Source organism: Rhinolophus hipposideros (assembly GCF_964194185.1).
Source record: "Rhinolophus hipposideros genome assembly, chromosome: 18".
Taxonomy (NCBI): domain Eukaryota; kingdom Metazoa; phylum Chordata; class Mammalia; order Chiroptera; family Rhinolophidae; genus Rhinolophus; species Rhinolophus hipposideros.
Window position 1 is genome coordinate 49,324,240 of NC_138064.1, and position 24,418 is coordinate 49,348,657.

Sequence of the window (24,418 nt, forward strand, 5' to 3'; positions counted from 1 at the left end):
TCATTATGTCTTCAAACAGGTTTTCAATTTATTGCTCTTTTTTCTCCTTTCCCTGTGATGCAAATGTTGGTATGCTTGATGTTGTTCCAGAGGCCCCTTAAACTATCCTAATTTTATTCCATTTTTTTGGTTTTCATTCAGTGTTTTCTGGTACCTTATCTTCTAAATCACTGATTCGATCCTCTGCTTCATCTAATCTCCTGTTGAAATCCTTTAATGTATTCTTCATTTCTGACTGGTTCTTTTTTTTTGGTTTTCTATCTCCATTTTTGTTTCCTATTTCTTTGGTGAAGTTCTTACTGAGGTCATTGAGTAGCCTTATAACCAGTGTTTTCAACTCTGTATCTGGTAGATTGCTTGTCTCCATTTTGTTTAGATCTTTTCTCTGGAGCTTTGTTCTATTCTTTCATTTGGGATATGTTTGTCTATTTTAGCTGCCTCCCTGTGTTTGTTTCTATGTATTAGGTAGAGCTGCTGTATCTCCTGTTCTTAGTCGAGTGGCCTTATATAGGAGGTGTTTTGTGGGGCCCAGAGGCACAGTCTCCCTGGTCACCTGAGCCAGGTGTTCCATGTGTGTCCCTTGCGTGGGTTGTGCGCGCCCTCCTGCTGTAGGTGAACCTTGGTTGCTGTTTTCATGTCAACAAGAGGGACTGACCCTCAGGCTGATTGGTTGTGAGGAGTGGCTGTGATTGGTGAAGGATCTGACCACACAGAATATTTGCTTTATCAGGTCTCTGGTGCCTGGCCAGTCTGCCCTTGGGGTTTTTTCTGTGGAGGCTGCCGAATGGGGCCAACTTTAGCTGCATCCAGTGCCCTGACTTGGGACACCTACTGTATTTTGCCATGTTGTGCTCCCACGTATAATGCGCATCAAACCATGTTTTTGGCCCAAACTTTCAGGGGAAAAAATCTTTCGTTTTAAGTTTTTAATTTAAATTTTTGTTTATATGTAGGTACTTGTTTTTTGTATTATACAGGAATTTTAGCATTATTTTACTTTTAACTCATAAGCATATATAAAATAATTTAAAAAATCTATATAGATATGGAATTAGTACTACCCATGTATAATGCGTATCCTTATTTTCCCTGACGCACAAATTTGGGCAAAAAAATGTGCATTATACACGGCAAAATATGGTAGCATGAACCACAAAGCAATCCGCAGATGGCTGCTACCTGCGTTGGGCTTGGAGGTCAAGACTCAAATTGGAGGCTCACCAAGAGATATGGGGCAAACTGAGGCCAGATGCTGCTTGTTTGGGGTTTGTGAGCCTCTGAGTTTAGTAACATTTGCAGCATAAGCCAAAACAGGCAGTTTGTATGTAAAAGCTACTGGAAGCAACTTGTGTGGGATACCAGTTGGGTTGGTGCGGTCTCAGGAAACCACCAGGGCAGGCCAACACGTGTGAGCCACATTGATGATATGGTGGCCACCTGTGTTTGCACACTGCGTGGGGGAGGGCTCAACAAAGAAACAACAGCTTCTGCCAGCACTTCTGTCTGGGAGAAGGGATCTCATGCAGGAACTGAACCGGCAACCTTGTTGTTGAGAGCTCATGCTCTAACCATCTGAGCCACCTGGCCGCCCCTCCGGAAGCTCAGTGGCAACTCATTGTCCACAATCTAGTTGTGGAGGGTGCAGCTCAGTGACCCATGTGGGAATCGAACTGGCAACGCTGTTGTTCAGAGTGCGCTCTACCCAACTGTTTGTGAAAGAAGGAAAGCACATTTACCTATTCCACAATCTTGACTGGAAATGTAATGAAATGATTTAGATCTCCAATTATCTCCTTTCAGATAATGGCTAACATCAGGAGCATGGACACAACCTCTAATATAAAATGAAATTATAAATGATTATTTTGGTTTGAGCTCCTGGAAAAGGAAAAATTTGTGTTAAAACAATTTCCACACTTTAATTACTATTCTAGCACTTCTGACCATTGTACTAAGCAGGAGGAGAAATGACTGAGAGAACAGTACATTTTCTCTACTAAGCCTTCCCTTTCCTCACTGACTAAAAATGTAGTTGGGCCAATAACAAAATGCTGAATTCTGCTTCCTAACATGTGGAATAGATGTACTTTTCCTTATTTCTCTCTTTACAAGAAAACCCCGAGCATTATTTATAAAACAAACATAAGGTGTTTCTGAAAGGTGGAAAGATGAAGCAAGACTGGTTAGGGAACTTAAGACCCAAGGGATACACAGCATGGTGGTGAGTTCTCTGGATTAATTTTTTACCTCATAAATCTCAGAGTTGGAGCTGAAGAAGTTGGAATCTGGAAACACCAATTGGTGTGGGGGAAAAAACAACAAAAAACAGAAGGGTTAAGTCCCAGAGTCTCATTAATACTCCAAATTTGCAGTTTTCAAGTAAATAATCACTCATCATATCAACAGCTAGTTGTATTACTGTGTCTTTCTCCCTTTGTATACTCAGGTGCTCCTATGTTGGATGTGTAGTAGATACAGATGTTATCCTTTTGTGGAGATCTCTTTATAATTATGTAATGTCCTTTTTAATTTAGTTTGTTGTTTTAGTCTATTTTGTCTGATATGTTTTTAGGTAATTTTCATAGTTGTCTTTTCTTCTTTTCTTGATCTCTTCCCTTGCTATTCTGACCATTGCCAGATTTTTTTCCAGAAACAGAAACTGATTTACACGTCCGTCTTTTGACAGCATGTACTGATCTTTATCATCAGAACTGAGGCGGAGGCTATCTGACCCTAGCAGAGATCTGATAAATGAGTAGCACCTTAATCACAGTATCATCCTGAAGAACCTGGGGAGTACTCTGCTTTTCCTTATCTCTATTACATGTCATTCACTTCCTGCGTAACGCCTTCTTACCCTAATTGTCCCTCTGAATTCTTTCTGACCACAACCAGTCATTCTGGTAGTTCCCATGTATCTGTTCTTTGAATTTACCAGCATTGCTGGTCGGTCTCCTTCGTTTCTCCCCATCTCTTCTGGTTTCACTTTCGTCCCTACCTAGCTACTCTACTTCCATGTCAATATTCTCTACTTCCTTCCTTGCCTAGCAGAAACCAAACTAGATCGTGGTTTTCTCAGTTCCTACATTTATTGGTTTAAAGACCTAAAAGTGAAAAACAAAACTAACATATTCAGAAGAAAACAGAGATGCATATCTTTATGACACTGAGAAGGACTTCTGAAGACACAGAAAGCACAAACCATGAAGGAAGATGAATGGGCAATACAGAGTATGGGAAACCTATGTGGCCAATAAATACAGAAAAAGATCACTAACCTCAGTAGCCATCAGAAGAATACAAATTAAAAAACATCAAAACACGATTTCAAACTCATCAGATTGGCAATAGTCCAATAACATCAAGTATTGGCAAGGATATGGGACCAAAGAGACCTTTACATGTTGGTGGAAGACTAAATTGGTAAAACTTTATTGAAGAATTTTCTAAAACCTACATTACAACCGAAATGTGAATATCTCACATTCCAACAGTTCCACTTCTAGTGATAGTCCTAGAGAAGCCTTCACATAGTTCACCACAATATTTCAGTGCTATTTGCAATAGTGAAAAGTGAGAAAAATCTAGCTGTACTTCAGTAAGGAAAAGGCTGGATCTATGTTTTATTTTCTTAAAAAGACAAAAGCAAAGCAAATATGACACAGAACAAAATGTTAGCATCTGTTCAACTCAGTGGTGAGAACTTGGTTATGTATTATTGTTTATACTTATCTCTCTGAAATACCACGTAATTAAAAATTTAGAAATTAGGTGTGAAACAAAGCACATAACAAGCAATACTGTCCTTAACATTTACAGCAGGTTAATAATTACTTTAAGTATCTTTATCCAAGTGACTTCAATTCACAAAAATATTAATGATGCTGTTTAAAAATAACCTGTCACCTAGTAAGTTCAAAGCTTCTATTGCCCCTGTGCTGCAAACTAGTCTATAAATTGCTTAACCCTGTAATGTTGACTCAAAATCAGGGAGTGAAAAGGCAACAAAATAAACTCTTTTCTAGATTTACTGTATTCTCATTAGTATTAACTTAATGTCATTAACTTTATGTACATTTACCACCAACAGAAAAATACCAGAAACATCCCGGACTCTCTGAGGAATGAATATAAAGGGAGACCCATGTAATCGTGCAGCTTACCCTGCCTCTCTGCCCAAGACCCTTCCCCTTTCCAGCCCATGGACTCCAGGTTAAGTCTCTGTATTACGTGCTATCAAAAGTTAGTATTCACAGTCAACATTTATAAAGTGCCTACTATATTCTGAACACAGTTTCTGAGGACTTTATGTTAACTCACTTCAGCCTCATAAATACTGAGGTCAGTAGTATTCTTATTCAGATTTTTCAGATAAGCAAATTGAGGCATACAGAGGGTAATTTGCCTAAAGTTAATTAGCTAGTTAAGTGGTGAAGCCAAGATTCAAATTCAGACAGTCTGGCTCCAGAGCACACACCCTTAATCAAGAATCTTTGTGCCCAATTGAATGGACAGTCAATTAGAAAAGGTTTACAGGAAAACCACCTGAAAGTTACAAACAAGAATTAAAATGAGATTGAAAGAAAAAAAGGATAGAAACACAATCTCCAAAGCATTTTCTGTCTCTTTTATTCCTTGCCAAACACTTAAAACAACTATTGTGATATTCTATTTCTTGCTTTGGATATTAATTCCATTTTGCATTGCTCCTGACTTTAAGATGAAGATTTCTTTGTAATATATCAATCAATGCACTCTTTCTTTTAACTTCTTTATTAAGTTGGTTGCATAAAAGATATACATTCTTATACTGACAATTCTTGTCATAAACAAAATCAACAAAAATAAGGCACTAGCAAGATGTGCTTCACATATGAACAATCATGTGGTTAAGAGTAGGATATCTGGCTCTGTACAACAAAAACATTAGAAAGCAAAATGTGAATAAGCCCTGTATTCAGAACATACCTAATGTGTATGCAAAAAGACAGTACACCCATAATAAAGCTACTTACGCTCCTTGTTTATGATGCATAATTCCTTAATCCATTTGTGAAATAAGAATGAACATTAAGAAACATGAAATCCGAATCTCATTTATTTTCACACTATCAATGCTCAACTCAAAATAGCAACTTCATTGAATCTAAGTCTTAAATGTTTCAAAAGTAAAACGCAATCTTAATTTTTTTAACTCTCTGAATACGGTCTGCAAAAAAAAAGGTGGGTTATATTTTACTCTACTTGCAAGGACACTAGGTCTCAGCTGGCACTTAAGTGGTAAGACCAACAGAAGACAGCAAACAACTATTACTAAGAATAATGCCCATACATATCAAAAATCTAGTTGAACCATGTTCTTCCTACTTATATAGCAAGTCTATTAAACAACCAGCATAATGGAAGCTTACATCTCATGAGACAGAATTACTAAATTACCCATACATCTATCAGAAATTTTTAACCCCACTCCCCAAAACAACTTTAGCACACCTATTAAGTACTGTAGGTCATTTAGAAAAACAGAAATAAAACATACACCCAGTCTTTGCCATTAAAAATTTTTCATAACATATAAACAATGTTCAGATATAAATTCTGAACTAAATGTTTCTTCTAAATATGACTTAGTAATCAAGGCTTTCTTTAAGACAGGTCTTAGGTATATGATCTGTACAAACTTACAGAAGTGTATATATTCCAAATACAGATTTTCTTCCTATTATATGACAATATAACTCTTTTCTGAGTGAAGATATATGTTAAGGCTTAAGGTGTAAACACTTTGGAAGGCAAACAACTTAGTGAAGAAATTATCATTCATTTAAAAATGTGCATCATCTCATAATAGGCCCCTGAATTTTTAAACTTACATGTGAGAATACATTTACATCTTCAATTTCCAGGAGAGGCACAGGCTTTATGTAAAAAAGCAGCAAAATTTTAAACCCACCAATTTACTGAAACTGCCATTACTTTTATTAGAAACAAATAATGCTTCTCAAGATGTTGGCAAAGTATAAACATATTTCATAGTGTACTTTCTCCCTTCAGTTACATTCCGGTAGGAGGTGAAATACCTCCTTGGGTATGGGAAGCAGAAGTATTTGATGGACTGTGTAAGCTGGTCTCCTTGTACACAAACCATGCATTTCCTCCCCAAAGTATCATATTCAGAAAGCCAAAGATCTAAGAAAGAGAAAAATAAACATGACAATCTAATATTTACTTAAAAATTCTGGCGCATTTTAGTTTTTATTTAAACATTTAATATTTCCAGGAACTATACTATTATTTTGTTTCAAGTTTAAACTACGTATGAAGTGGAATAAAAAGACGTTAATTTCAATGCCAAATTTGGATATATAATGACTTATTCACAATGAAATAAAGCTAAATGTCTAAATTTGTAACATAAAATCATGACTAAAAGAAATCTTATTTTTACACGCTCATTATTACCAAAAAGATGGGATTAAATTTGAGAAAACTAAAACCCGCATTTTAAACTGCCTTGTATATCTTTTCCTATTTCCCTACTTCATCGCTCCACTACCTTTTTTCCTACTCCAACAGCTGCAGCCAGGAGAGAAAAAGAATCAGAAGAACTTTATTTCACATCTTGCATTAGTCAACCTAAAAGAAACCAATCTTCTCAGGTATAAATCTGACAAGATGAAAGTCTCAGAGATGAATAAACTGAAGCTACACTATCTTCACAGTTTTGTATAAGAAATATATAAATATATTCTTCTAAGAACGATAGCACCAATAAAGAGCGGAGTAAGAAGCTTGAGAGTACTATCATATTTCTGAAGGCCAAATGCCTGATAGCTCTTTGTATATTTGCATTCGATAACATTTCTGAAACTGTCCATCTCAGATATTTTCAGCATAAATGCAAAAAAAGGTGACTTTTAAATTATAATTACAAAGTTATAAAGCAAAAATTTGACCAAGTTGCTTTATAAAGTCGTGCTGACTTCATTCATGCACAGGAAAAACAACTTTCTTGAAGAAACGAGACCTCCCTAAACATAATATCCTCAGTATATTAATGTTATATATTTAATATGTTTATCTGTAGTTTGGTAAAATAGTGGACTACTAGTTAATTTATATAGACCTGATTTTTTTTTTTGTTATTTAAGAAACCACGAAAGTATTATGGAAAGATTCAGAGAAAGTCAGATTAGAGAATGGACTCTGAAGTCAGATCTGGTTCAAACCTTGGCTTGCCAATTTACTAGTTGAGTCAATTTAGGCAAATTAATACGAACTACATTTTTTCCCAATTGTAAAATGAAGATGATAATACCACTTCCCACATTCCTCTTAGGATTGTCAGATAACGTATGAGTGCAATGGCTTTAGTGTAATGCCTGGCATATAGTCTTAATAAATGTTAGCGACTACTATTAGTGTCTTCCAGGTAAAAGTCTGGACCAGTCAATTTTAATAAAAAGAAAAACTCAATTACCATCTTGTTCAAACTTGTTGTCTAATTTTCTTGATAAATTTTTCTTCGTTGTTATAAAGGTAAAGACTATATGGTAACTAGGATTCTGACAGTGCAGTAAAAATAAAAACCAACATATTCATCTAGAGATTATTAAAAGCGATTGTTTTCTTAAATTACTAGTAAGGTTTTTCTAATCAGTGAAATAAAATATTTTATAAATACGGCATACGTACCACAGATACATTTAGGGATCCCATACTAGTCACAGAGCCAAAAGAACACGTCACCCCATGTTTACAAGGCGTGAGCTCCTGGATGATATTGTGACCCGTGGCTACTTTAATGTCCGTAAGAGCTTTGGCCCAGGCTGAAGTGCTCACCAGCCACAAGAAAGTGGCCACAAGAGTAACAACGAAGTCCTAGAGCAAAAGAAAGTATGAGTTAATAATGAACAGTTAAATGACTCTGGGTGCTGAGCACACAATGTAACAGATAGATGATGTATTATAGAACTGTAAACTTGACACCTATGTAATTCTGCTAACCACTGTCACCCCAATAAATTTAATTAAAAAAATTATCATTGGCACCAAGTAACAATAATAATAAACAGTTAATTTAAAAATACTAAATTTTACATCACATGATGAAGGAACTGAGATCACACTGAACCCTATAGCTAAGAAAGAGCCTTCGTGGTACACTTTATTAGAAAAGCCAGGGTCAACACAGTAACCTTGCTGTTTAGTACTGCTAGCTCAGTGATAATAAATAGCTATAATACGAAACAAGTCACTGTCATCTCTTTAGGAGTAAAGATATTTACAACAGAAATCAAGGTTTTACCCGGCCCTTTCCACAATCACACCTAAGGCACCCACTCCTGGGATTATACCTTAGATGTGTTATCATGGATAACTATCCCTCCACAATCTCTATTTCAATCATCCCACTCCCCAATATCACTTCTCTTTCCAGCTCCCTCCCTCTGGCACCCCAACCTCAAAAATCTGACCTTAGCACTTGTTTTTTACTGTCTCTCAACCTCACTTATACTCTCATTTCCCTCAATGTATATTCTAAGGTTCTTCATTATAATCCCTCACATACACTCTCAACTACCTTACCCTTTTACTTTTTCATATTGTCTGGCAAACTCTAACTTTAATTAAATCTAATTCTCTGTAATACGGATAATGAAATGGTGAAAAGGATACATCCAGCAAGACTTGTCTTCTTAAATTCATGACGAAGGAATTTTAAGAATACTCATTATAAGAACAAAAGAAATCTCTCTGATATCTTATCACTAATTTTCTACTAAAGTCTCTTCTACTTATTACATGTCCAAGAATAGAACTGGTTTTTATTATTTTAGATAGTTTCTTATTGAACTAGTAAGACGAAGAAAGGAAAAAAAATTATTCTCCTTAATCTATTCTACTGGGAAACTAAAATTCTGTCAACTAGTATTGGTACAAAGATCTAAAGAACACATTTTTAAGGTATGCATTTGTATAATATAAAGTATAAGTCCCACCTTGCTTGGTCCTCCTTTAAATTAATGACCAACGTGGGAAATACGTAAAATTTCTATCTTTTAATGTTATGTATTGAGCACTGGGGTATAATTAAGGTTATGAGTTTGTACACAACTGCCAAAAAACTCTGTCCAAGCTCAGAAATGGTTCTGGAGCTTACCACTGAAGTGTTTTGTTTTTAAAATAAATCTAATTGGTTTTTAATTACTTTTGCCAATGAGCTTTTCTTTTAGTTCTTTATTTAGGATAAACACCAGTGACCACTTATGAGATATAAAAACTGCTATATATAGCTTGTCTACCTATTTGAACAAATATCTTGTGATTTCAGTACCAAAAAACATGATTAATTCTACAAACATGGAGGTATTTGCATTTTGCACTGGAGCTCTCCACTGTTACTGGTCCTCTTAAAAAGAAAAGTAAATCAAAGAGAAAAGGACAGAAACATAGCTTAAATTTTTACACTGAGGGAGTACTCTCCTTTTTGCTCTTGTACTCCGCTATACTTTTTTGCTGCGGTAGACATTTCCTGAACACTTGCTTGAAATACAGTGCTTTTTGGAGAGCTGATAAATAGTATGAGGTTATCATATATTAAACAAGTTCTCTCTGGGCTAACGTTCATAGCTTTGACCAATGCATGTCAAATCCTCTTTATTTTCAGGTTTCTTCCTTCCAAATTCTTAAATAACATAACTGCTTTTTTCTGATTATTCTCTTTAAAAAAAAAAGCACATTCTTGTATTTCAAATGTAGGTTCTTTTCTGAAAATGAGGCACAGGGTAGCCTTAGGAGAGGGGGAAACATGGACCTCTGAAGACAGCCTTTGTCCTACTCGGGACTCTAGGTAACTGCACAGCGTACACCCAGAGTTCTGCACTGGGCAACCTGCAGTGGCCTATGGCAGCTCTGCTCCTACCAATAATCAAAATATGATTCATAACAGAGTTTTAAGATACGGTACTTCTGATTATCCACATGATCTAGGACCCTTAAGCTCCTGCTAGGGTCACAAAAATGTATCACAAAAAAGTGGTACATTTACTTACAAAAGAAACTAAAGTTGATTTAAAATATCAAAATCGCAATGTTCCTAGAAATACCTTACCTGACAACTGAGAACACTGCAAAAATAAAATCATATCCTCAGTAACAAATAGTACTTTAAACAAAATCTGTATCATATTTGGCTATCCTTAAAAATTTGGGTATCTCAAGAAAACTTTTTATGTTGTATATTTATATGGTTAAATTAAAGGCAGAATTCAAAATTTAATTTAGAAGCTGGACTTTTAGAGAAAAGTGTCCATTATATATTACAGCAATAAAAAAAACCACTTAAACTAATTCTGAATTCTCTCTCTGAATGACCACTAATTGATCACTCTTGAGGTGGAAAATCACTTTTGACTTTCTGAATAATGCAACTATATCAATTGTATAGTTTTATTAGACAATAAAAACCCTCTAAAAAAATAGATGACTGTTGTTTTTTTTAAAAAGTGTGGTAATTTTAAAGCTTACTAAATAAAATGAGAAATAAAAAGCTCGCTAAATTTAACTTAAAAATTTGTTGATATAATGACAAAATGGTAAGAAATGTCTTCATTTAGAATTTATAAATTAACTTTAACAAAATATAATATCTGATCGTCATAGTTCCTTTTAAAATAAGGCTTGAAAAGTCTGCAGAAGTTATAGATTCCTAATGTCACTTCTGTTGTTGAGTAAGCATTGAAAATTAAATAGTTAATGTCTGTTTTTTTGAAAGGCAACTAACAACCAAGAAATATTTTACAAAAATGTCAGGATTAAAAATCTCTTCTCAGATACAAGAAACGAAATATGAAGACAAAAGATTGTTTTATTCCTTACTTACCATTTGCATTCTTATGATCCACGCAGCAAAATTAAAAACAAATAAGTAAATAAATAAAACCTGTTATCTTACTTGCTAATTTTTTCACATTTAAATAGCCTTCCCTTTAAAGTAATTTCACAAATAATTAGCATATATCAGTATCTTCTCAAGATAATAAATGACCAGTATCCCCAAAACACCCATTCTCCCTTCGAGTAAGTAAGACTACAGCTGACTCTGTCCTCCTTCTTTTGTGGTGGAGGGAGGTCCATCTTCAAACCAGGACTTATCTTTGGATCTGCTGCCAAAGAATCCCAGGCAGATTCTACTAACTAAACATTGGAAATTATTTTTATTTTTAGCTCAGCAGACTGAAGCCAAAAGGTGTAAGAATTCAAATCCAAATCCTTTGTTGCCATCTCTAAGTTTCAAAAATAGCTTATGAACGGTACCATTGCTGAAATCTATAATTGTTGTAGAATTATCTGGGTCAGATTTTAAAGTAAAAAAAGGAGTTAGCAAACTTTTCCTGGAAAGGGCCAAATGTAAATATTTGTGATATTTGTCACAAATAACTCTGCCACTACAACATGAAAGCAGTCTTAGACAATACGTAAATGATTAGGTATGGTTGCCTTCTCAAAAAACTTTATTTAAAAAAAAAAAAAATCAAAGAATGAATTAGATTTGGCCTGTGGGCTATAGTTTGCTGATTCCTGATATAGACTACTCAGCTCAATAAGAATGCAGAGGTACAAAGTGGGCCTTTGAGGAAAAAGGAAAAAGGTAAGAAGTAGAAACACAAGTTATGAGACTATTAGCATGGCCAGTAATTCCTCAAATCAAAGGCATTAATTAATTTCTACTTAAGTTCTCTGCTACTTGCAACCTACTACAGTCTATCACATACTTGAGTTTTTCCCAGGTTAAAATAGTTAGAAACAAACCTCTGCACTCCCTAGAGTGCAGAAAAAGTGCTGCAAACAGGCTAAAAGAATTGGCATAAACATGACAAAAGGACAAGGCTCAACCTCATGGCAAACACAGGTCACAATATATTGAACTGCCTCATGCTAAGAATTTTTATTTCCAGTGTATGAAAATCTACATTTAACTTCAAATATAATGTACACTTATACAAATTATTTTTTTTATAAAAAGAAAGTGATTACTTACAACCATGGTAAGTTTGCGACTATCCCGATACAGGTTTGTGTAACCAACATAGAGCAGAAGAGCAGCAATGCAGTACAGGAAGACAAAGACTGCAAACGTCACGTAGAATTGCGCAGAAGAAGAGTAATCTCCAATAAGGACTTGAGTTTTCCAATCTACACCACACACATTTACATCCGGTAATGCCTTAAACGATGCTTGATTCAACCTATTAAAAAAAGGCTCAAATAAATTTATGAATTACCTGGACTCTCTCAAAAGAGACATACAAGCAGAATACTGAAATGACATTTCAAAAAATACTCCCCAAATATATTAAAAACGTTTTCCTTTTGGGAAGAAAAAATGGGGAAATTCAAATATTTGAGTACATTTAAAATTTTCTAAGATATATACATAAGTTATACCTGGTAACTGATTTGTGACAGATTGAATACAGACTGAATTAAACACTTTCAAGCCCAGATACTATCTTCCTGCAATAAAAATTTAGCAAATTAGGAGGGCCGATACAAAATAGTTTACAATTTGAGACCTGATAATCCATTCTCGGAGACAGTTTGCGACTAGCACCACAAGAGCAACTATAATGATTCACATTTTCACCCTGGATTAATTAGCTGCTAACTTCACACTGTCTTTAATTTTCCCTATCCATAAACCACACGAGCATTTATCACTAGGATGCAGTAACAGTTCTTTGTACTGGAACTTTATAGAAGGGGTAGGAGATGGAAGCAGTGATACCAAGCACTACCTATCTGACGTATCTTTAATGTGTAAGATTTTACTTAATCATCAAAACAACCTTAAAAGGTAGTATTTCCAATTTACTGAACAGAAAAATTGAGTCCTAGAGAGGTCAAGGAAGTAGTAAATGGAAGATTCATACCCTGGCTTAAACATAGGACACATTCAATAAACTGTTCAATAAATACTAAAGTCAAACAGAAAAATTGACAAACAAAATATTCATTTTAGTTTGAATATTTTGTTTGAGAGTAAAAAAAATAAAGTTTTATGCTAGTGAAAGAAGCACGGGAACTCTTCATATAAATACATGTCCTAAAACTATAGAAAGAATACTACTATTTAGTAATGGCAAACACCTGAGAAATTGGGATTTTTCCTAAGTTGCATTTGCTCCCTCATCATGGCTTCTCACACTACGGTGATGGAGCAGCCTCTGTATTGTTTTCAAAATTTCTAACCCACTGTGGGATGACAGAATAAAGATGTCAAATAAAAGTTTCTAAATGCTTACTCTCATTTTCTATCCTTACTTCCTCACAGATCAGGAAAGCAGTGTGTATGTAGACAGACACTGGTCCATGTACAACAGCCTGAATCGCAGTCATCACCATTTACAAAAGAGGATGCAATGTAAAATTTTCTACCCCCCAAGATTAATAAATTCCTGGAAATCTTAATGGCTCATTACGAAAGTAAAAAGAGCTGTTAAACCATAAAAACAAGTAACTCACCTGAACGGATAACCAAAAGAAGCTGTAATCGTTTTATTGTCAGGACCTTCTTTAGGACAACCCACTAGAATTTCTGTTTGGCCCTTAAAACCTCCACAGGTGGCAAAAGCAAAGATAGACGCAATCTACACAAAGTGAAACCAGAAAAAGGGAAGAAGTATTACTATACCCAAAACATGGGTTCTTAAAACCTTAAATATTGGTTATTAAAAACTGGCTCACTAACTATAGAAATATATAATGTTATAGAAAATATACATTCTTGACCAATGATGTGAATGGAATGCATCTGAATAAAAATTATGATCAATCACTATTTGAACCACTGAGGTCCATTGCAAAAAAAAAAAAAAGACATATATATAAATTCTTAATTACAAATTAAACATAGATGGTGAAAAACATTTAAAAGTTTACTTGCAACTCTCAACAAATGTGGTTTTATTTTCCCTTGAATATAAAAATTAGTATACCAGTCAATATAAAAATTCATTTGCTCACAGTACCTACTAAACATTAGCATGAAACGCAGAGGAAGTCTTATTTATTACTATTAAAATCAAAAGGGGTGAATTGGAGGAATTTTTATTTAAACACAAGAGTAACTGTAAAGCCAAAAGATGCTATTTCATGAGCTTAGCAAAGGCCTCACTGAGGGTACTCCAGGTCTCAAAAAGTAGTTGGAAATTTGTTTTTCTGATCAGGCAATATGTTTAAGAAAATGTAATGATGCTCTCTCAAATTCTATCCATAACAGGAAAAAACTGGAAACATCCTAAATGGAACCAAATAAACTATAGTTCATTCATACAACGAAGTATTATGCAGTCATTACAATGTTAGGGACTATCCAATGATACAGAAAAACGTTCATTAAATATAAAGTTTGTTTAAACAATCCATTGTATATGTGTCTACATCTATGCATTCACACACAACAAACACTAGAAAGGTTATGCATCAACATTTTAACAGTGGTCACCTGTGAACAGAAGACAAAAGATAATTCCTTTTTCTATTTATATATTATACATTTTCTACAAAAAAACAAAACAAAAAACAAAAAAACCAACCCAGATACGGTATAGTGACCAAGAGATCAATCCTTCAGCAAATGCTGATGGCTCTATTTAAAAATGTATTTGGATCAAATATATGGTGATGGAAGGAGAACTGACTCTGGGTGGTGAACACACAATGGGATTTATAGATGACGTATTACAGAATTGTACACCTGAAATCTATGTAATTTTACTAACAATTGTCACCCCAATAAATTTTTTTTAAAAAATGTATTTGGAATCGTGATCACTTACCACCACCATCACAACATCGTGACCTAAACCACCATTACCTCTTGCCTGAATTATACATTAACAGTATAATTAATACTGTTAATTCTCCTGTTTCTGTCCTTGCCCTTGCTTTAATCTATTATCAATGTATCAGCCAGGCTCTTTTTAAAATATAAGGCAGAAAATTTTATCCTCTGTTCAAAAAAGTCTCCAATATCTTCTGAGTACTCTCTGAATAGAAACCAAAGTTCATACCATGGTCTTCAAGATCCCATCTTCCCTTTATTTCTGACCTCATGTTGCTACTTTTTCCTTGCCAAATCTCTTTACACAAAATGGTCTCCTTGGTATTCCTTAAAGACATTGGATAAACTCCTCTTTCAGAGCCTTTGCAATGGCTATTCCCTCTGTCTGGAATAAAGTAGTCTACCCTTATCCATGGTTTCAGTTACCCATGGTCAACCGTGGTCCGGAAACATTAAATGGAAAACTCCACAAATAAGCAATTCATAAATTTTAAATCGCATGGCATCTGAGTAGTGTGACGAAATCTTGAGCTGTCTCACTCCGCCTGGGATGTGAATCCTCACCTCTCTGTTCAGGGTATCTTCACTGTATCCACTACCCACCCATTAGTCACTTAGTAGCCTTCTTGGTTATCAGATCGACTGTCACGGAATCACAGGGATGGTGTCCAAGTCACTCTTATTTTACTTAATAATCAAGAGTGATGCTGCTGGGCAGTTTGGATATGCCAAAGAGAAGCCTTCAAGTGCTTGTTCCACAGTCAGTCAGAAGGTCAACAGTAGCCTAAGGTCACACACCTAAGTCACTCGCCTCACTGCATCTCATCACACAGGCAGTGCATCATCTCACATCACGGAGAACGGAGCACAGTACAATAGATTTCCAGAGAGAGCATATTCACATAACTTTCATTATAGTATACTGTCATAATTGTTTTATTAGTTATGGTTGTGAATCTCTTACTGTGCCTAATTTATAAATTAAACCTTCTCATAGGTATATACATATAAGAAAAAACAGCATTTGTAAGGTTCAATACAGTCTGTGCTTTCAGGCATCTACCGTGGGTCCTGTATTGTATCCCTGTGAATTGTATCCCTGTGAACGGGAAACTACTGCACTGGTTCACTTCCGACCTCACAGCTCCGTTAAACATGGCCTGACCACAGAAGCCTTTCCTTAACCACAGCACATTGAGTAACAGTGTCCCCAACCCCACACTACCTATATTCCCTTTATCCTGCTCTGTTTTTCCTCCATTGTAACTACCATTGTCTGACAGTATTGTCTCGTTTTTTTCCCTAGAATGCAAACTCAAAGAGGTCAGGGACTTTGTTTTGCTCAAGGTCACGCATATCCAGCAAATAGATAAAATCCAATGCAGGTCTGATATCAAAGCCTATACTGCTGAACAGTGTTATTTATAATGTGCAAGGATATGCAGAGTGAAAACAGAAGGCCAGAAAATAAATCTTGGGTGTGTACCCACATTTTAGAAAAAAGCAGCAGAATATACAAATTAAACCAATGGAACAGAAGAGTTCAGAAACAGATTTGTGTGTATAGACCAATTATATCTCAGAGTTAGCACTGCAGATAGCCAAGGAAAGGAATGTGGTGGTTTTAAAGACATGTCTACAAATGCTTTGATACTCTTCCCCTCAAGAGATGATTAGTTTTCCACCCATTAAGTGTAGACAAGACAGTGATTACTTCTGTTGAATAGAACACGGTAGAAGAAATGGAATGTTGTTTCTGAGAGTAGGTAATAAAGAGATTACAACTTCAGTCTTCCTTTCTCACTCTCTTGAGCCATTGGCTCTGGGGGAAGCCAGCAGCCGTGTTGGGAGGATAACTCAGGCAACTTATAGAGACTCATGTGGTGAGGAGCCCAGTACTATTAGAAAGCATGTGAGTGACCTTGGAAGTGTAAGGTCTGAGGCTCCCCAACAGCCATGTGAGCGAGCTGGAGGGCATGGGATGACTGCAGCTTCAGGGGAGACCCTCAGCCAGAACCACTCAGCTAAGCTGCAGCCAGAAACTGTGATATAATAAATGTCTATTATTTTACATGCTAAGCGTAGGGCAATTTGTTATGCAATAATAATACAAGAAAGGACTGTTCAATAAATGGTTCAGATGAAATAAATATTTAAATGTAAAAAAGTGAATGTTTAAAAATTAATTTAAAGACAATATAAAAGAAAATCAGTGACCATAGAGAAGGGAAGAATCTCTAAGATTTTTTCAAAAAACCACGAACCATAAGAGATTGTTAACTTCAACTACAGAAAGAATTTTAAAATCAAAAGTCAGCTTTTGAATGTAAAACAAGCTAAAATTAGGTGAAAGTATTTGCAATAATGTCACAAAGGATTAGTGTCTACTATTAGGTTGGTGCAAAAGTACTTACAGTTTAAAAGGTTAAAAACAATTGCAAGAACTGCAATTACTTTTGCACCAGCCTAATAGTATATAATCTAAGAGAAACTCTGGTTCATGTGTCCTGACACAACCATGTTCATTGTGACATTGTTTACAGTATCAAAACATGGGGAGGGAGGAAGCAATAGGAAAATGGATAAAATGTAGTGGTATATATTCACAATGGGAAGTTATATAGCAATAAAGATACATGAACTACAGCTACTCAAGTCAACGTGGATTAATCCTAGAAACCTAATGCTGAGTGAGAAGTGACCTAAGACTGCATCGGGTATGACGGGTAGTCTTTTCAAAGCTGTTTACTCGCCTATATCGCTCCTGCCACTACTTTTGTTCAGACCCTCACCATTCTTCACCATGACTAATCCAACACTCTTCCTCCCATTTCTAATTTCATTCCCATCACCATTCATCTTCTCTAGTGTGGGTTCTAAAGCTGCAGTGTCCAGTAAGGTAGTCACAAGTAACACGGCTATTGAGTATTTTAAAAATGGATAGTCTGAACTGAGGTGGCTGTAAGTGTACAACGTGCAATGGATTACAAAAACTGCATGAAAGAATGTAAAATATCTCATCAATAATTGTTTATATTGATTACTTGTTGAAGCAATAGCTTGGATGTGTTGGATTAAGTAAAATATATTATTAAAATTAATCTCACCTGTTTCTTTTCACTTTTTTAGTGTGGCTAGCAGAACACTTAAAATTACTATGTTGCTTGCATTTGTAGTTTGTTTTGTGTTTCTATTGGACAGAGCTACTTTAGTGATGTCACACTGATCTGAAATAAAAATTTGATTACATCACCCCCGTTTAAACACATTTCCTCAGTGGCTTCCTTAGGTCTGGCTTTCCAGACCTAAATTTAAGAAAAAAACCCTAAACTTCTTAATTTGGCATAGTTATAGTCGAGGTAGCTTCAACTTTGTCTTTCTAGATTTATGTGCACTATACTCCCTACCACGTACTGTGCAACTGTGCCACCCTGTACTACCTACTGTTCCTGAAACACACCATGTATTTATGTCTTGGACGTATAGTTTCTTCTGCCAGAGATTGCCTCACCTCCCACCCCCATTTTCTAACAAGCTCATCCATTAAGACCCTACCCATTCCTTATGGTAGAACTATTCTGTCTCCTGGGCTGCCACAGACTTGGGTCATTAATTTTATCATAGGCATTTTCCTTGTGTATCTTGCTTTGTTTAAAACAAACAAAAAACCCCAAAACAAAAATAAAATCTAGGGCCGGCTTGGTGGCTCAGGTGGTTGGAGCTCCGTGCTCCTAACTCCGAAGACTGCTGGTCCGATTCCCAGATGGGCCAGTGGGCTCTCAACCACAACGTTGCCAGTTCCACTCCTCAAGTCCCGTAGGGGATGGTGGGCAGCGCCCCCTGCAACTAAGATTGAACATGGCACCTTGAGCTGAGCTGCCGCTGAGCTCCTGGATGGCTCCGTTGGTTGGAGCGCATCCTCTCAACCACAAGGTTGCCGGTTCCACTCGCGCAAGGGATGGTGGGCTGTGCCCCCTGCAACTAGAAACAGCAACTGGACCTGGAGCTGAGCTGCGCTCTCCACAACTAAGACTGAAAGGACAACTTGAAGCTGAACGGCACCACAACTAAGATTGAAAGGACAACAACTTGACTTGGAAAAAAGTCCTGGAAGTGCACACTGTTCCCCAATAAAGTCCTGTTCCCCTTCCCCAATAAAAAATCTTTAAAGGAAACTAATCTAGTTTCCGCTTAATATAAAAATTAGTAAATAAATGGCGTACTGTACTTTAGCTTATTGCTTTTTGAGCACTATGTCTTTGTCTTTGCACTTGGTCTTACACAGGACTTTTAGTGCCTAATTATCAGGCCTGGCACATACCAAATTTGCATTAACTGTTTAAAGAAAAAAAATCAATTTCCAATAATCTACAAATAAAACCATATTTTAAGTTTTACAGAACCATAATTTAAAAGCTGCCTTTTTGTTATGAGGACAAGTGTCATGTTTGTGTTTCTGGTCTTTACTTATGAGAAAAAAGGACAAGGACACACTTTTACTAAATGGAGTCCAACACAGTCTCAAGGTAAATTATCCAATCATCTCACCTCTCCCATTCTACTACTATTTTGATTTAGTTTAGTAGTTATATACTGGTAGCCCATGGGTGAAACCTGGCCTGCAGATATATTTGTGTGGCCTTTCCAGTATTCATAAAAAATGTGAATTTGTTATCAATATTTTGTTATCAGCATACTGTACATAAAAATTTGGATTTCCTGCTTTTCTTGAGTGGGTGTGGGAAAACTAAAGATTTGGCAACATCGGGCCCATACTCTCATAAAGCAACAATCACATGGAATTGAGTGACATCACACTTAAGTTAGGGCATAGGCTTTCCAGATTGTCACCACTCTCTAGTGTCTCAACAATCATCAGGATGTGTTAGGGTTTACAAGTTAACAATGAACTTATAATACTGTTTTTCTTCTGAACAGCTTGTTTCAGTCATTTACTTTATGAGGGTGGTTCCTGAGCTCTTCAGTGTGTACTCCTCATCTAAAATGAGAAGTACTGGAATACTAATTTACATTTCTTGTCATTTGTGAAATTCATTTTCCATCCCTCTCTATCCCATGAAGAATGACTGAAACTGCTGACATGAAATTCTTATCTATAGAGTAACAGTAAGAATCCAGGGACAGAATGACAACAAGCTTCTCTTCTGATCAAAAAGGCTCCATATTCATTATGACAGCCTCAAGTTACCAGACACAGTTCCATTTATCCCCTTGTCTACCAGACCCATACCAGCGACACGGCAGATCCCTCTATAATTAAGAGATCTGTAACTCTGGGGTTAATATTAAAGCCTGGTTTCTCAGAACACTACTCTCCAAAACAGACTGCAGAACTCAGTTAACTGGTATACAAGAAGAAAATATTTGACCTTCTATTTATATCTACTTTTAGACCTACACAAAGAATCAAAGCTTTATTGAAATGAATACACCACTGAAACCAATGCTGGACGTGCATGTCAGAGAATCACGTGTCAGTACAGTATGCGGGTGTCCTGAAGGTTAAGGGGAGTCCCACCACATGGAAGCACAATGACAGCTTCACCTCTTCTTTCACTTGTAGTGTTCAGGTGCTACAGCAAAAGTGCACCTGGCCAAGTGACTTTATGGAATAAATTACCTACTTTTAAATAAAATTTCACAAAATAGACCAGTGGCTTAAAAACGTCTTCACAGAAAACTAGACCAATAATACAAAAACTCACAGCCAAAATAGAAGCATTAATACTTTTATGAGCTATATTCATCAGCCACATTACAAGGTAAAAAGACTAATCAGATCACACAAAGGGGGAAGGGAAATAGGTATTATCAGAAGAGTATCTGAGGTAAAATTTTAAAATATAAATGAAATTTACCCTCAATGTATGTAATATGCCCTAAGATACTGACACAGTAAAATATGTATCTAAGTTATGTAGATGCATATTGGAGCTCTGTGCATAAAATTTTATACTGATAGGGATTCATGATTGTTAAAAAAGTTTGACGTCCTCTAGTATTTTCAATGAGTTATTTATCCTACAGCCAGTGCCCAATCTTCACTCCTATTCCTAGACCCTGCTCAGCTCAGAGGGTTCTACTGGGGAACATTGGTACTCATCTAATTTATGGGTGTCTCTTAGCATGTTTCCAGTTGCAGGATCCTCACTGCTATTTGGTTTCATTATTAATTTGACATCATCTACTTAAATTTCTTTCTATCCAAGGTTTAGCTTAGGAAAATGATATTATAGGATAGTTTAGGAAAATGAATATATATTTGAAATCTTCAGAAACAGACAAAGTATACCATGCATAAGTGTTTATGTGCAAAACCAAATGTATGCTTTTACTAAATCATCATTTAGTATTTAACATGATCACATCATGTTTGCCTTCATAATCAATAAGATTAGAGCCTAGAGCCAAGATATTTATTTTTGAGTCAAAGTCTGAACCATTTAGTGAACACATTTCTTTTTAAAAACATTTTGTTATTGACGCTAACGTTTCAGTTTATTTCCACTGAGCAGTGAAGTCAGTTACCTGTGCTTCAGTTTCACCCTTCTACCATCTCCTCTGTATAGCTTAAACTTCCCTCTGCTAAAATACAATCACAGAAAGTTCTAAATAGTACAATTCCTGCTAGTACAGTTCCACAATCCTTAAGAATTTGGATCAGGCAAATAAACTTGAATTCCTGCTGAAATAAACAGCTAGAAATTTTTTGCTAACTCTTAATTATATCTTGAAAACACCTATGTCACCTTTATTAAATGTTAACCTGAGTATGGTACTAGAAATCTCCAAGGAACCTATACTTATTTTAAAATCATTTCAGACTACTCTATTATTTTTATGTGTTTTGGAGTGAATCAATATCTTTATTGTTGAGCTGGCTGGTTGTCTTAAAGTGAGTCTGTCATTTATTGCCGTCATGTAATTTGAGCTTTTAAGTGAAAATTTTCTCCATGTGTTTTAGGATATTTGATGTGGGCTCAACTTGAAAATTTGTTTTTTCCCCCCTTTCCTATCACTGTCATTTCCTTTTTTTATAGTAATTTCCTTGTCTGGTAGTTTTATGGCTGTTTCTACCTGGCCTTCTGAGTCACCTAGCCCACAGACACATCTTAGGATGGGACCCACAAATTACCAACATATGAAAATAATACTTATCAGAAATCCAGACCTTAAGTGGGCAGGTAGATTGATACAGGTCTCAGTTCAGAGGCCATATCTCTTTCTACTTCTTTCAATACTCAGCTCTATATAAGTCATAAATCCAGAAAACAGGTTAAAATCTTTTTCCAGATTTCCCAGAGCTGGGAACTGTCCTTCTCCCACCAATATTTCTTGTCCCATTCCTGGCCCCCAATGACGTCACTTTACACAACAACAATTCTCAACGTGTGGTCTGTAGACCCCTGGGAGTACCCAAGACTTTCAGGGAGTCTATAAGGTCAAAAACATTTTCATAATTTTTTTTAACTTTTTGTTTTTTAATTTTATTGGGGAATACTGGGGAACAGTGTGCTTCTCCAGGGCCCTTCAGCTCCAAGTGGTTGTCCTTCAATCTAGTTGGGGAGGGTGCAGCTAAGCTCCAAGTCCCATTGCTGTTTTCAATCTTTAGTTGCAGGGGGTGCAGCCCACCGTCCCATGTAGGAATTGAACCGGCAACCTTGTTGAGAGCTCGCGCTCTAACCAACTGAGCCATCTGGCCGCCATCATAATATTATTAATACATTATTTGCCTTTTACACTGTGTTGACATTTGCACTGATTTGAGCAAAAGCATTCGTGGGCTAAACTGCTGGGCTTTAGTAAGAATCAGCAATAACACCAAACTGTCACGCACTTCCAGTTAAAAACTAAAACCAGTTTCACTTAAGAATGCCTTTGATGAAACAGTAAAAATTATTTTATTAAATCCTGACACCTGAGTCTTCTTAACATTCTGTGATGAAATAGGATGTACAAATAAAAAACTTTCACTGCATACCAAAATACAGTGGTTGTCTCCAGGGAAAGCATTTAAACAATTGAATTATACGCTGAACTAGTTACTTTTTTTCTGGAACACCAATTTTACTTGTATGAATAAGTCACAAAATACAGTTATTTAGACTTGGATATTTGACAGATACTTTTCTCAAAAAACAAATGAAGTGAGCCTTTCACATAAGGAAAACTGGCAGGATTTGTTGCCACTGATGTAATTGAAGCTTTCAAATGATTATTATTTTAAAATAAATGTTTTAAAAATGTATAGCTTATGGGCCGACCTGGTGGCTCAGGCGGTTAGAGCTGCATGCTCCTAATTCCGAAGGCTGCCGGTTCGATTCCCACATGGACCAGTGGGCTCTCAACCACAAGGTTGCCAGTTCAACTCCTCGAGTCCCGCAAGGGATGGTGGGCAGAGCCCCCTGCAACCAAGATTGAACACAGCACCTTGAGCTGAGCTGCTGCTGAGCTGCCAGATGGCTCCGTTGGTTGGAGCGTGTCCTCTCAACCACAAGGTTGCCAGTTCGATTCCTCGACTCCCACAAGGGATGGTAGGCTGCACCCCCTGCAACTAGAAACAGCAACTGGACCTGGAGCTGAGCTGAGCCCTGCACAACTAAGACTGAAAAGACAATAACTTTACTTGGAAAAAAGTCCTGGCAGTACACACTGTTCCCCAATAAAGTCCTGTTCCCATTCCCCAATAAAATCTTAAAAAAAAAAAAGTATAGCTTAAATTTTCCAATATGGTAAATATCGATATACAATCCACATAAACAAAAACTCCTTGAAGTCCTCAGTATTTAAGAGCATAAAGGAGTTCTGAGACGAAAGTGTATGAGAGTATCGCTCTGTTATCTTTTATGTTTTCCCTTTCATATTTTATCAGATTGTTATTTGTGTGTGTGTGTATCTGTATGCGTTTGTGTTCTGAAAGCACTCACAACACATATATTTTGTCTATGAAAATTACATCTGATCCACCCCATGAAAGTGAGAGGATTCCAGGTAGAAAAAAACAAAGCAAAGACATAGGGGTATTGTCTATAAGCCTATTAACAAGCGTTAATAGCGCTTAAAGTGTATACAAGAGTCCTGGCAGGCACAAAATGCTATTTGAAATCCTTTTCCTCTTTCCCTAATAGGGGAAAAAAATGAACACAAATGGCAGGGTTTCCTAAAAAGTAGTCTGTGTTACAGGCTGATAGCCTAAAAATGTAAAAACTAAGCAAATGGATGAGACAAACATCAGTCTACATATGCCCTATCACCCACACTCCGTAGTACAATTTTTATTACCTGGGATGTTCCTCTGTGCTATATTGTAAACCACAAAATTAGGATAAAACATGGTCCCTGTTTGCAGAAATCTTGAAATTTACTTGGGATGACTAAACTTTACATATTTTACGTAAACTAATATATTTCTGAAAGTTTGTGGTTTAAAGAAATTGATATATGTAATGCTCAAAGTACAGGTTTTCTTAATGTTTTTTTACACTACTTTTCCTGAATAATAATTTACTCCAAAGTAATGTTTTTAAAATCAGAAAAAAACTTCAAACT

The 24,418-nt window shown here is 36.1% G+C and overlaps 1 protein-coding gene across 3 annotated transcripts in view; it reads right to left on the reverse strand.

The window, feature by feature from the left end:
- Nucleotides 1-263: 263 nt before the first annotated feature.
- The window catches only part of SYPL1 (synaptophysin like 1), a 33,646-nt gene continuing 9,491 nt past the window's right edge, over nucleotides 264-24,418 (reverse strand). The window contains exons 3-6 of one of the 3 annotated variants that reach the window (XM_081080256.1): nucleotides 13,528-13,652; nucleotides 12,044-12,251; nucleotides 7,696-7,881; nucleotides 264-2,285 (exon numbers count right to left, since the gene is read on the reverse strand). In XM_081080256.1, the coding sequence (XP_080936382.1) occupies nucleotides 2,244-2,285; nucleotides 7,696-7,881; nucleotides 12,044-12,251; nucleotides 13,528-13,652 (561 nt within the window). In that variant the 3' untranslated portion in view covers nucleotides 264-2,243. Of the gene's footprint in view, nucleotides 2,286-2,561; nucleotides 6,190-7,695; nucleotides 7,882-10,885; nucleotides 10,958-12,043; nucleotides 12,252-13,527; nucleotides 13,653-24,418 lie in introns of those variants that run through there. The other 2 variants (XM_081080255.1, XM_081080257.1) reach the window with 2 other exon arrangements.